The 13,636-nt window shown below is 49.1% G+C and overlaps 1 protein-coding gene across 4 annotated transcripts in view; it reads left to right on the top strand.

The window, feature by feature from the left end:
* The window catches only part of PLA2G4D (phospholipase A2 group IVD), a 52,509-nt gene that overhangs the window by 26,451 nt on the left and 12,422 nt on the right, over positions 1-13,636 (top strand). For 3 of the 4 annotated variants that reach the window (XM_082388749.1, XM_082388750.1, XM_082388748.1), the window contains 13 exons: positions 2,503-2,575; positions 2,766-2,902; positions 3,471-3,602; positions 4,266-4,306; positions 4,700-4,742; positions 5,776-5,839; positions 6,174-6,310; positions 7,254-7,364; positions 7,488-7,525; positions 7,703-7,838; positions 8,152-8,288; positions 8,420-8,536; positions 9,479-9,701. In XM_082388749.1, coding sequence (XP_082244875.1) covers positions 2,503-2,575; positions 2,766-2,902; positions 3,471-3,602; positions 4,266-4,306; positions 4,700-4,742; positions 5,776-5,839; positions 6,174-6,310; positions 7,254-7,364; positions 7,488-7,525; positions 7,703-7,838; positions 8,152-8,288; positions 8,420-8,536; positions 9,479-9,701 — 1,389 coding nt within the window. The remainder of the gene's footprint in view (positions 1-2,502; positions 2,576-2,765; positions 2,903-3,470; positions 3,603-4,265; positions 4,307-4,699; positions 4,743-5,775; positions 5,840-6,173; positions 6,311-7,253; positions 7,365-7,487; positions 7,526-7,702; positions 7,839-8,151; positions 8,289-8,419; positions 8,537-9,478; positions 9,702-13,636) is intronic. The other variant, XM_082388751.1, reaches the window with a different exon arrangement.

Raw genomic sequence — 13,636 nt, 5'->3', positions numbered from 1 at the left:
CATCAGTGAAGGCAGTATTCCAGGTGGCAGGATCTTTCAACAGGGAAGGTGAAGCCCCAGAGCCCTCAGGAGAAAAGAATCCTACTAGTTAACACATTAGTTGGCTCAATAATCCTATTTGTCTAAAACAAATCTATGAAATTCTAATGTTTAGATATCCATGGGGCAGGGGATGAGAGTTGCATGCTTTTACAAAGAAGCAAAGTCCTAAGAAGGTAGAACCACAAAGGGGTTGTGAGCTCTGGCCTTGAAGACCTGGGTTTAAATCCTAACTATATCACTTATTAACTCTGTGACCTAGCGCAAGTCAACCTTGCTAAGCCTCAGTTCTCTCATCTGTAAAATGGGAAGAAATGAGAGAACTATCTTATGAGGGTGTCAGGAGGATAAATAGAGTTTGAATATGTAATATGCTTAGTATAGCACCTAGAAACATAACAAGCACTTAATAAATAGTAAGTAATAAAAGCAATTATCTAGAAACTGCTTACTTTTTGCTAAGCATTCTACAGGCATTAACACATTTCAGCCTCAGGACACTGTGTCAGGTTGATACTATTATTTGTCCCACTACAGTGAGGAAACAGAGGCACCAGGAAGTTTAGTGACTTGTCCAGGCTCACACAGCAAGTAAGCAGAGGACCAGGGTTTCGATCCAGACAACCTGGCTGGGAACCTGCCTTGACCACTCTGCTCTTCTGCCCCAGCAATGACCACTCATTATAGTGATTGTCACAGCCCATCCTCCAGGTGCTCTGTGTTAGTGACACTCTTAGAGGTGAGGAGAATGGGGTTCCATCTTAGGAAAAATATCCTCCAGGAAACGGTGGGCTTTCTGAAGTTGAGAGGCTCTCAGTGACCAGAGGGGGAAATGGGCAGCAACACCCAATTTGGGTATGGTGGCTGGCTGGAAAGTGAGCAATTGGGGGCGATTCTTAGTAGCCCCAAGTGGCTTTAGAGCAGCCCACAGGCTGTGGCCCTGAGGATCGGGGCGGGAGCTGGGCTGCGGCTTAGCTGCCTCTGCCTCGCCCTGGCTTGGCGTGGGTATTGAACCACAACTCCTCACAGGAACCCAGGTCCCAGCCAGCACCATCTCTGTGATGGGCGGTGATGGAATCTGGGTGTGGGGAGGAAACGGAGCCAGGTGACTAAAACGACACTAAATCCCTGTCAACTACAACCTCTGGCTTAAGGCCTGTGGATGTCACTAGCATTGATCCCCAAGAAGGGAGAAATGAGCCTACCTTGCTGGGAGGGTCATGTGTGCTCTGCCAGAGAGCTGACAAGGATGACAAAGACGCTTAGCAAGAAGCCACAAGACAGGGATGATGTGGGGACACAGGGTAGCAGGGTCGGGGCAAGGGCACAAGCCTGCTTGGCTTTGCTGTGGCCCGTTGTCCTTTAAGCGTCTCTGTGGGATATGGAGAGCCGGTGCCGCAGACACTGAGCCAAGCCCCTGGCAGGTAGCACGTGTGCAGAGCAGAGACGGTTCCTGGTGGGAGCCTAGACTTTCAGATCACACGCACAGGAGTGGGACTGGTCGTGGGAGGGTGCAGAGCAGGAAAGAGCTTTGGTTTCATCGCAGCGCTGTCTCCCAACCATGCAAGGCTGAATGTCCACCATGCAAGCACGCTGCTCTCTCTGCCTCAGATCACAGGGCCTTATCATAAGAAACGTGTGCAGGGTGCCCAGAAAAATCTACTCAGCGGGGCCTCAGGAAGAGCAGAAACCCAAGGGCCCCCTGGATCCCAGCAGTGCCAAGGACCTCAGCAGTAGGGGTTTGAGATACCCGGCCCACCCCCCCCACCCCCCACGGGCCCTGTCCCAGCAGGATTCAGCCACGCCCCCCCCGCCCTCTGCTTTTCCTCCTGCCACCTGCTACTGCTCGTCTTCTTGGTCCCTCCGAGCTCCTGCCCACTCCGTTTCTTCTTCCACCTTATTGAGCTTGCCTGTGGGCTGATGTGGCCTCGCCAGCATCTTAATAACTTTCACCCCCTGCTCACGGGAACAGCCTGATGCTCTTGGAGTTTCCCAATTCACACCCAAGAGACGGTTTGTACCTGAGGCCATCACGGAGCACTGGGCTCCCCAGAGCTCAGCGTCCTGCAGTCACGCGCCCACTTCCTGTCCAGAGGCCGGGGGAACGCTGGCAGCAGGGTCCCATGCGTCACCAAAGGGCTGCCCTCCCTGTGAGCTCTGGGGGCGGCTGACCCCAAACTGACATGTCCAGTGTGGTGGCCGTTCCCTGGCCCTCTGTTTCCTGCTTTCTTTACTATACACTGTGCAATCCTGTCCCTGAAGGGAGGGCGTCCCACAGATTCTACCCCCATTCCCTGACTGCTGCGGCCCAGGACCATGGCCCCAGGCACAGTGATGGGCAAAGGCTGTTTGGCCCCACAATGCCTGGCGGTGTCAGCGAGCAGCATCTCAGGAGGAGCCTCGGCACCAATTTGGGGAGCTCGTAACTGAGCAGGAGGGACTCTGTGGCCTATTTCTCTCCAGGGGGAGACCTCTGCCTGCTGGCAGCTCACCGTGAGGGTCCTGGAGGCGCGGGGCCTGGGCTGGGCTGACCTCTGTGAGTAGCTGTGTCCTGGGCCCCAGGGGTGTGGGGAGGACCATGTCCTACGGGAAAGGCCCAGTGCCTTGGGGCTGGGCTGGGCTGGGCTGCCCCTAGTGGCTGCGGGGGTCTTGGGAGGAACCTGGTGAGGCCCCTGGAGAGGGGCGTGAGGAATTCTGTCTCACAACAGTTCTCTTGATGTTGGCAGTGAACGAGGCAGACCCCTACGTGATCCTACAGCTGCCAACCGCACCTGGAACAAAGTTCAAGACCAAAACAGTCACCAACTCCAGTCATCCTGTATGGAACGAGACCTTCACTTTCCTGATCCAAAGTCAGGTCAAGGTAAAGGCCAGAGGACCCCTGGCCACCCCACTGAGGACAGGCTGTACCCCACACTGGGAAGGTTCCTGGGGTAGGGTACACCTTCCTCCGGAGCTCAGGCAGAGAAACTGGGGAAGGGGGTGTCTTTGTGCCCCAGCCTGGATGTGCTGGGTGTGAGAGAATGTGTGAACGGCAAGCTACTGGTCCTCCCTAAGCCCATCTATGGAGTGGAGGCAGCAAGAGCCCTCCTGCTTGGGTTGTTTGAGGTTAAATGCGATCACGCACAGAGAACTCCCAGTATAGTGCCTGGTACCTACCAGGCCTTAGGGAACCAGCAAAGCAGGGGTGGGGTTGGGCTGGGGAAACTTCAAAAGAGTTTTATTTTTTATAAAAACAAAAATTAGCAGGGGGGGAATTAGGAACTTTGCTGGATTTCCTTTTACCACTTCTTGGTTTTACCAGTATTTTGAAGTACAAAGTGCAGTGGCATAATAATCTTTTCACGCCCTCGGCATCAAGTGAGGATTCAACAGGTGTGAGCCACACTATGTGTTAATAACGTGCTACGTTGCTGTTCTTGGGTCCTTAGAATGTTCTGGAGCTGAGCATCTATGACAAGGATGCCGTCAAGAAGGACGACGCCTGCTTCAAGGTTCTCTGTGATGTCTCTGAAGTCCTCCCTGGCAGGTGGCTCCGGAAGACCTTCTCCCTGCATCCCCAGGTGGGTGGAGGTTCCCGCCAGCCCCACCTCTCAGCTCCAGCCTGAGGAAGTGGCACAGTTTCTCCCGTCTGTTGGGATGCTGCTGGGTTGAACTCCTTTGCAGGAAAACAGAAGGTCCACCCAGAGATATTTACATTTTCATAGGAAAGGAGGAGATTAACTTGACTGTTACTGGCTGAATCACTTAAGGGAGGAATTCTAGTCATCTACGGGGAAGGAAGGTTTTGGGTGATGGCAAACGTCCTCATGTGCCACAAAACACAGCTCGGTGTGACCAACCCTGCGGGGGGCGTGGGCTCATCACTCTTGCTCACTGCCTCTGACCCTCTCACGGTGCCCGAGACCTGGAGGGAGGGCAGAGTTCTGGGGTTGGTCCCCCTCGAGAGGAAGATGAAATGGGCCCTGGGCATCTTCAAGCCTCCTTTGGCTTGTGCTCCTAATCTTCCCCTTCAGCCTTGCCAGGCAGGGATCTAGCTAGCTGTGGGTAACTTGGGCAGGTAGCCCATCTTTCCCTAAGACTCGATTTCCTCATCTGTAAAATGGGAAGGGTTGTAACACCGGGCCTCCCTTAGAGGCTGCTCGGGATGATGAGATACGTAAAGGAGCTGTGTCAACTCTAAAGACATGTGTGCATGTTGCCAACTTGCTCTTCTTTAATTTCAGGGACCGGAGGAGCTGGATGTGGAGTTCCTGATGGAGAAAACGTGAGTAATCCCACACAGCTCAGGGGGTGTCTCAGAACCCAGGCTTTCCTTAGGAAGATACCTGTGACCCAGATCTTCACATTGGTCTGTCCAGCCCAGATTTGCTGTTCCTCATCTCCTACCCCTGCCGGTCGGGTTGGGGGGACCCTCAGAGAAATGAGGAGAGGAAGGCTGGTGTTTTGTCTGCCATGCTCTCCCGCTCTCTCTCCTCACCTTTCACTCTTCAGAAGCATCTCCCCACACCCTGAATCATACCCAGGACGTAGAGAACCCTCAGTGTCACCCAGGGAGGCCCCACCTGGGTGCAGCCTGGCTGGGAGGGGGCACATCAGTGCAGGAAGCCTTTGCCTTTGCCTTTGCAAGGCCGGACTCTGGATGATTTGATTTTTCCAGGTCAGGCTGCCCAGAAAACCTCATCACCAATAACGTGCTTGTGGTAACCACCTTCCCCAGGCCTGTGGGGGTGGGATGCGCTAAGGGAGGGGCCCCAGAGCAGACACTGGGCGAGGGGCGGGGCTGCCTGGCGGGTGGGCCGCAAGGGACAAGGCAAGGACAGGGCTTTGCAGTAAAACCAGTCCACCGCCCTGCTAGGTGGTCACCTCGGGCTGCAGTCTGGCCTCGGAGGGGCCTGGGGCTAAAGGGAACTCAGAGAGAGGGGAGGCCGAGGCTCTGCTGAGAGGAATTCTGGCCCAAGGCAGGAGGGTTGAGGGAACATTGGGGGAATTTTAGGCATTTCCTGATGGTGTTTAGTTCTGTGTGATGACTTCATAGTTCTTAGCCCTGAAGGGGGCGAGGAAGTCTCTCGCAGGCCAGGCCAGCAGGCTCAGGTTACAGTGTGGTGTGCTTCCAGTCAGGGAGCTTTGAGATAGGACCAGGGGTCAATCAGCTTCTCCTCGGGACGATGGAGGGTCAGCTCTCCTAAAGCATAGCGAGCTCACGAAGCTGCAGTGGGCAGGAATGGGTGGTGAGCGAGGATTAGAAACTTTCTACTCAAAGGAACACCCTCAACGAGCAACACAGGCATGACCTGGGAGCTAGGCCAGGCCCTGCATGTAGTAAGGCAGCTGGCGTTCAAAACTGAAGCAGGCATCCACCCTTGGGGTCCTACGAGTGCCTGTTTGATGGGCTAGTATTACTTTTTCAAATACACCTTAAAATAGCCACACCTACGGCAGCTGCCTTTTATCTGAGGTGATGGAGACCAGCGGCATGTTGATGAGCTCGGCAGTTCTAAGGGAGAGGGTAGCGGCCAGAGCTGAGTGGGCTGCAGGCATCAGCTGGCACGCATTACAGAGAGAATGCAGCAGGCTCACTTGGCAAGTCGGTCAACGGGAGGACTGGTCCCACCCTGGACCCTACTTCTGGTTCTGCGTGTGGTGGCTTTGGGACAGGGGGCTCAGGGGGTGAGGTTGAGGGGAGACCTCAGCTTCCCCTGCAGAGCCCCCCGCCCATGATGTGGTCTGCCCCAGGCCCGAGAACTGTCATGCCTGGATGTCCATCTAGACAGCACGGGGAGCACAGCCGAGGCTGCAGGTGAGACCTGCTCAGGATGAGGTCTGGCCTCTGCCTGGAGTGTGTGGGGTTGCTGGGTGTGGCTGGGGAACCTGTACAGCAGGAGGCTGCCCACACAGCACAAGGGCAACTGGTCTCCTCTGGGCAGGAGAGTCCCCCTGACCTGGAAGAAGGCCCGTCGCCGGAGGTGGGAGTCCCATGGGGGTTGCGGGGAGAGCCCTTTCCAGAATGCTGTTTGCCATGGTCCAGCCACCCGGCCTCCCCATGTCTTGGGCAGTACTGTCAGTTTCCTGGATCCTAGCTGGGGTTCCGGGCTCTTGTTTCCCTTGTGCTAACCTGTCCACTCTCTCCCTAGATCAGGGCGAGCTGGAGCTGGAGCTGGTGCTGAAGGGCTCATATGAGGACACACAGACATCTGCCCTGGGAACAGCCTCTGCCTTCCGCTTCCACTACATGGCGGCCCAAGAGGCAGAGCTGAGTGGGTGCCTGAGGGTAGGTTTTGGCTCTGGAGCTCCCTTGCCGACCCCAGCCTTGGGCCAGCTCCACCTGCTGCAGGCTTCTCTCTGGCCATCCTCCTGCCAAGGCCAGGGCCCTGTGGCCTTGTCAGCCTCCCCCAGTTAGGCACCATGCCCTTGGCAGACAGGGAGGATCACCAGGGGCCTCACGTGGGCATGGGGGGCTGCTGTGCCATGTCAGTCTTTGTTTGACGTCTTCAATGGCTCCTCCGATAATGCTCCTAGAATAAAATCCCATGTCTGTGTCCACAGACCCTGCATAACCTGGGCCCTGTGCACCTCTGCTGCCTCATTTTCTTCCATGCTCCCCCTCAGTCATGATGCTCCAGCCATATTTGTCTCTTCTCGCTTTTCCAACACACCAAGTGCTTTCCCTGTCCTTCTGCAGCTCCTTCCAAGGCAGCCTGCCCCTCTTTCTCCTCCTCCTCCTCCTCCTCCTTTAGATCTCAGCTCAAATGGCATCTCTTCAGAGGCCCTCCTTGACCCCCCATCTCAAATAGATTCTACATACCCCACCTTTGGTTACTCTATCACATCACCCTGCTTATTTCCTTTACAATACTTACTAACGTCAGTTCGTTACCTGTTTCTTTATAAGTTCATGCACGTGACTCAGAATAATAAATAGACACATATCAGCTATTAATACACTAAATAAATATAAGCTATGCTTATTATTTTTTATTGAAGTTTAGTTGATTTATAATATTATGTTAGTTTCAGGTGTATAGCAAAGTGATTCGGTTAGCTATTATTATTTTTGTAATTATTAGTAATTGTAATTATTTTAATTACAATAATTGTAAATACTGTAATTTTTTTGTATTATCAGGGAGGGCCTGTGTCTGTCCAGATCGCTGTCTAGATACTCAGTAAGGATTTGTTGAGTGAGTGAAGGAATGAATGAATTTTCTTTCCAGACCTCTAAAAGCAATGGCTGGAACTCAGGCAACTCAGTTGGGCACCTCACTATACCCCTGAGGTCCTTGGCCGTGGGGAAGGAAGTGACAGTTGACGTTCCTGCTACAAATGTAAGTGGCCTCAGCTGGATGGGAAGTGCCAGTGAGAATAAAGACCCCAAGGCCCCCAGGGGATACCCACACTCCCTTCAGGGTCTAGGACATTCTGAGTGGGGTCTCTTGTTTTGATTTCAGGCCCCAGGAGTGAAGCTGCAGCTCAAGGCTGAGAGCTGGTAAGGGACATTCATATCTGTGGGGGACAGGGGTAGTCACGGGGCTGGGGAGTATGTGGAAAGTGTGGTCCTGAGGGTTGGGAGCAAGGAGTTTATTTGGCACTTATTGTGGGCTCGACCAGCCGGTAGCTGAGCTATGCAGGTGCCCCCTGACCCTTGGATCCTCCACTGCCCCAGCCCGAAGGAGCTGGCTGTGCATCTGGGCTTCGATTTGTGTGCGGAGGAGAAAGCCTTCCTGAGCAGGAGGAAGCAGGTGGTGGCCAAGGCCCTGAAGCAGGCCCTGCAGCTGGACAGAGACCTACAGGAAGATGAGGTTTGTGGGGGAAGGGGGATGGGGCTACAGATACCTTGCACTCGCCTTAAGGGAGTACCTGTTGCTATGCCCTCTCCAGATACTACAGTCAGCAGAGACTGGGGAGTGGGCATATGTGGGGAGATGTGGGGCACGGGGAAGCTCTCTTTGGGGATCTATCCAAGGCTGAGAGCTGTCATTTGCTGGGGAGGAGCCGGGCGCTAGCTCTAACCCTGACTCCTTCAGGCTCTGACCTCGAGGTCCCTTCGCTGGAGGCAGGAGGCAGCCCCATCCCTGTCCTTGTTAAGCCAGCCTGTGTCTGTGTGCAACCCAGGTCCCCGTCGTGGGCATCATGGCCACAGGAGGAGGTGCCCGGGCCATGACCTCTCTCTATGGCCACCTGTTGGCCCTGCAGAAGCTGGGCCTTCTGGACTGTGTGACCTACTTCAGTGGCATCTCGGGCTCTACATGGTGAGGGCCCTGGGGACTTGGAAGAGCAGAGATGATCAGGCCCCAAGGGGAAATGGAGTGGACATCAGAGGGACCCTCTAAGTGGGTGTGAGCAGTATGTTCTGATGGGTGCCAAGTGGCTTTCTCAAAAGGGAGGAGACGGACATTCAGAGGTCCCGCCGTGAGCGAGGCATTTCAGGACATCCACTCCATGCTACTGATCCAGAAGGAGCTGGGTTTGAGTTCCTGCAACACTACTTACTGGCTAGGTGACTTTGAGCAACTTATTTCCTCTGATTCTCAGTCGACTTATCTCCAAAGCGGGGGAAATAATAGTACATACTCCATAGGACTGGAGTGGGACAGCCCAAGTAAAGCACTTAACATGTCTGACACGTACCAGGAGCTCCAAATTGGTAGCTTTTTCCCCTTTAATTGTCGTTGCCTCATTTAATCCTCACAACACTCTCTGGGGTCGTTTCTCTTATTGTATAGTATAGATGAGGAAACTGAGGTCAAGAGATGCTATTTTACCTAAAGACAACATTGCCACCCTATGCTCCACTCTGCCTATGACGAAGTTGAACTTTTCACTATTACAGATTCATTCCTTTGAGTCTTATTGAAATGTGACTTTAAGGAGTAAAAGAGGAGTAAACTCCTCAGAGTTTAGGTGACAGCTGTTGACAGGCAGAGTCTTAAAGGGCTTCAGGATGGATCTATAAAGATGGGAGTAGGGGTCTACAGCTGTGCTGTACAATACAATAGCCACTAGTCACGGGTGGTTATTGACCACTTGAAATGTGGCTAGTCCAAACTGCGATGTGTTATAAATATAAAATGCACAGTGAATTCTGAAAAAACAGTTTGAAAAGAATATCTATATTAATTTTCATATCGATTACACACTGAAATGATAATTTTAGATACTGAATTAAATGAAATATACTGTTAAAATTAATTTTTCAAATCTCTTTTTACTTTTTGAAAATGTGGTTACTAGGAAAATTTAAATTACATATGTGGCTCACATTCTATTTATATTGGACGCACGGATCAAGAAGGAGAGAATGCCCTGTGGCAGTTTCCAGATAGGTGGGGCTTTGGCAGCGGGAGCCACGTGTTGGGAGAAGTCAGAGGGTGGAAGTTGGAGTTGCAGCGACCCGTGCTGGGCCTTGACCTCAGACTGTAATGTCCCTTTGTTCTCTCAGGACAATGGCCCATCTGTATGGGGACCCTGAGTGGTCGCAGAGGGACCTGAAGGGACCCATCAGACACGCCCGGGAGCACCTGGCCAAGAGCAAGCTAGAGGCCTTCTCTCCTGAGCGCCTGGCGAGCTACCATCGGGAGCTGGAACAACGGGCTGAGCAGGGCCACCCCACGACCTTTGTGGACCTGTGGGGTCCGGTGCTGGAGTTCATGCTGCACGGACAGGTAGGGCCCCTGCGCATGCGAGGCGGAGCCTGTGTGCACGGGTGAGGGCAGCCTTGTAACTAGCTGACGAGCGCACGCGTGCGCATTTCCTGTTGGGTAAGAGGCCAGTGGTTAAAGGATGTGGGAACTGCTGTACTTCCTTGTCTGCCAACGTTGGGCTGCCGACATTTTGAATCAGGTTATTCTTCAGTTGATTGCCATGAAACAGAAATTTCTGGGTCTCCCAAGAGCTAGGGACCAAAGTCAAAGTCAGTTAAGCATCGTGTTTAAGAGTCAGTGAGGTTTTTGGAACAGCTTTCACTTTATTTTATTTATACTGTAATATGAAATGTATTTTTCTTCACCTTCATGGTAGTGTTAAAAGCACAGACTCTGGAGCCAGATTTCCTAGATTCTAATCCCAGTGCCTCTTACTAGCTGTGTGTCCATAGGCAAACTACTTAACCTCTCTGTGCCTCAGATTTTTTCATCTGTACAATGAGGATGAGAATAGTACTTACCACATAGGGTTGCTGTGAGCACTCAGTGGCACCTTGGCATAGAGTAAGCATTAAGTGTTAGCTATTCTATTTCTTTACTATTATCCTAACACCATTAAGACCCAACTGAGCAAATAAATTTTTTATGCATTGCTTCTTTAAGGAAAGCTTAGTAAGTTAATTGCTGAATCTTACATTAACGGATGTAATTATTAAAATCGGGGATTTTTTCACATTGTTGTTTTACCACATATAGTTATCTGAACAAAGTTTCTTTTAAAGCATTTGAAACAGCTAAAACACAAAGTATTTTTAATATGTATAACAAAAAAGTAAACTATCATATATTAGCAGAGGAAAGATTCTTACCTTTCTTATCTTTGGATATCAGGTGTTTGACCAAGAATGATTATCATGTAAACTAACCAAAAGTGAATTTGTTTTAACTTTTTTCTTTAAATTTTATTCTTGTTGGCAAGCACAGTGCTACTTGGAAATTACCAACCATTCTTGGTTTTTAGTTATTAGTTTAAAAATATTTATTATAAAATATTAATAATAAATATTTATCACAATAATCTTCAGACTTAAGAAAATGCATAAAGCATGAAGAATAATATAAGGAATATGCATGATCTCACTAATCAGCCTAAGAAGTGAAATATTACAGAAAGAGCCGAAGCCCCCCCTGTGGACCCCCCCTTCAGTCCCATTTCCCTCCCACCCCCAGAGGTAACCACCATCCTGAATTTAGGTTTATCATCACATACATATCTGCAATCTGTACACTTTATAATATTATATAATACATAACATTTTATAAACCTTTATTATATACTTTATTAGATATACGTTTATTATGCATACTTTTATTAAAAATATATATCCTTTAGAAAAATGTAATATTATTTGTACGATGGTTCTGTACAAGTCTCCTTGTGCCCATGTGTTAGAGATTCTCTAAGCCTTGAAGATAGATAGCCAGTAGTGGAATTGTTAGGCCATTGGGTAGTGTATCTTCAACTTTTCTAGCTATTGACAAGTTGTTCTCCAAAAAGATTGTATTAATTCACACTCCCACCACCAGTGTATCATAGTTTCTTTTTCTCTACATGCTCTTCACACTTTTAAATGTTTGTTCATTTTATGGGTGTGAAAGGAAATTTTATTGTAGTTTTCCATTTCCTTGGTTTTTAGTGAGACTGAGCATATTTTCAAGTATATTTGTCATTGGGACATCCTCTTTTTTTTTTAATGCTAATTTTTTTTAAAAAATTTATTTATTTTATTTATTTATTTTTGGCTGCGTTGGGTCTTCGTTGCTGTGCGCGGGCTCTCTCTAGTTGCAGCAAGCGGAGGCTACTCTTCGTTGAGGTGTGCAGGCTTCTCACTGCGGTGGCTTCCCTTGTTGTGGAGCACGGACTCTAGGTGCGTGGGCTTTAGTAGTTGTGGCACACGGGCTCAGTAGTTGTGGCTCGCGGGCTCTAGAGCACAGGCGCAGTAGTTGTGGTGCACGGGCTTAGTTGCTCCGCGGCATGTGGGATCTTCTGGACCAGGGCTTGAACCCGTGTCCCCTGCATTGGCAGGCAGATTCTTAACCACTGCACCACGTTGGACGAATTACCTACTCAAATCCTTTTCTATTTTTCTATTTAATTCATCTTTTTAATATTATAGGAATTCTTTATAAATTCAGGGTATTAATCTTTTATCAGTTCTAATAGACTTTGATGCATACTTTTAGTATAATTCAATGTATCTTTCTTTTCCTTTATGGTTTGTACTTTTAGAGTTTCCTTGAGAAATCTTTCCCTCCCCTAAAGTTATAAAATATCCTTCTATATATTCTTTTTTTTTTTTTAAAGATTACTCTTTTTTTAAAAATATTTATTTATTTATTTATTTATTTATTTATTTATTTTTGGCTGTGTTGGGTCTTCGTTTCTGTGCGAGGGCTTTCTCCAGTTGCGGCAAGTGGAGGCCACTCTTCATCGCGGTGCGCGGGCCTCTCACTGTCGCGGCCTCCCTTGTTGCGGAGCACAGGCTCCAGATGCGCAGGCTCAGTAGTTGTGGCTCACGGGCCTAGTTGCTCCGCGGCATGTGGGATCTTCCCAGACCAGGGCTTGAACCCTTGTCCCCTGCATTGGCAGGCGGACTCTCAACCACTGCGCCACCAGGGAAGCCCCCTTCTATATATTCTTATAAAAGTTTTAAAGATTTCTTTTTCACAATTAGGGCTTTAATCCACCCAGAATTTATCTTCAGGTATTATGTGAGTAGGAATTCAATTTTATTTTTTTTCCATATGGATAGCAAACTTTCCCAGTATCACTTATTGATTTTTTTCCCACTGATCTGCATTGCTACTTCTGTCATGTGTCAGCATGTGTCAGCATGAATCTATAATAACTCATATACTCATGGGACTTTTCCTGAGTTCTCTATTCCATTCTTCTTTTTTTTTTATAAATTTATTTATTTTATTTATTTATTTTTGGCTGCTTTGGGTCTTCATTGCTGCGCGTGGGGTTTCTCTAGTTGCGGCGAGCAGGGGCTACTGTTCATTGCGGCAGCGGGCTTTTCATTGCGGTGGCTTCTCTTGTTGCAGAGCATGGGCTCTAGGTGCGCGGGCTTCAGTAGTTGTGGCACGTGGGCTCAGTAGTTGTGGCTTGTGGGCTCTAGAGTGCAGGCTCAGTAGTTGTGGTGCATGGGCTTAGTTGCTCTGCGGCATGTGGGATCTTCCCGGACCAGGGCTCGAACCTGTGTCCCCTGCGTTGGCAGGCGGATTCTTAGCCAATAGGGAGTCCCTCTATTCCATTCTAATGGGGCTCATTCTCTATCCCTGTGCCAATCCTGCCCTGGCTTAGTTACTACCTTTGTGATAAATCTCAGTTTCTGATAGGGCAAATTTACCCCCATCTGCCACCTTGGTTCTCAGAATTATCTTGGCCACTTTTGGCCCTTTGCCCTTCTATATACATAATAGAATCAGTTAGCCAAGTTTCATGATAAATATTGTAGGGATCTTTGTCGAAATGGCATGGAATTTATAAAACCAATATAATTACTTGAAATGTTTTTATTTTATTAATATATCCCATGTATTCTTTGGATCTACTGTTTAAGTTCATGTTTGGTTTTGAGGGTGCTGTGTTTTATTAACTGACTTTTCTGCCTGGTGGCAACAATTAATTACTATAGAGTGGGGGAAGCTTGTTTTAACAGTTCACTTTATGAGGTGCTAGAAAATGCAATTTGATCCTGGGCGATAAAGAAGACATATTTAATTACATTTGATCCTCCAGTAATGACTTAACACATGGTTTTATGTACACAGTTTGTAGTCATTTTAAAAAAGACAAACTTAATTAGTTTTTAAAATTATTGTTCACAAGAATAAAAATCCTTGTGATATTATTGAACAACAATGCATTCTTTAAAATGAGTACCCATGCA

The sequence above is a fragment of the Balaenoptera borealis genome, assembly GCF_965194805.1.
Source record: "Balaenoptera borealis genome assembly, chromosome: 3".
In the NCBI taxonomy this organism is placed as follows: Eukaryota; Metazoa; Chordata; class Mammalia; order Artiodactyla; family Balaenopteridae; genus Balaenoptera; species Balaenoptera borealis.
Note: the sequence above shows the minus strand (reverse complement) of the source record. Positions and strands in the feature narration are given on the sequence as shown.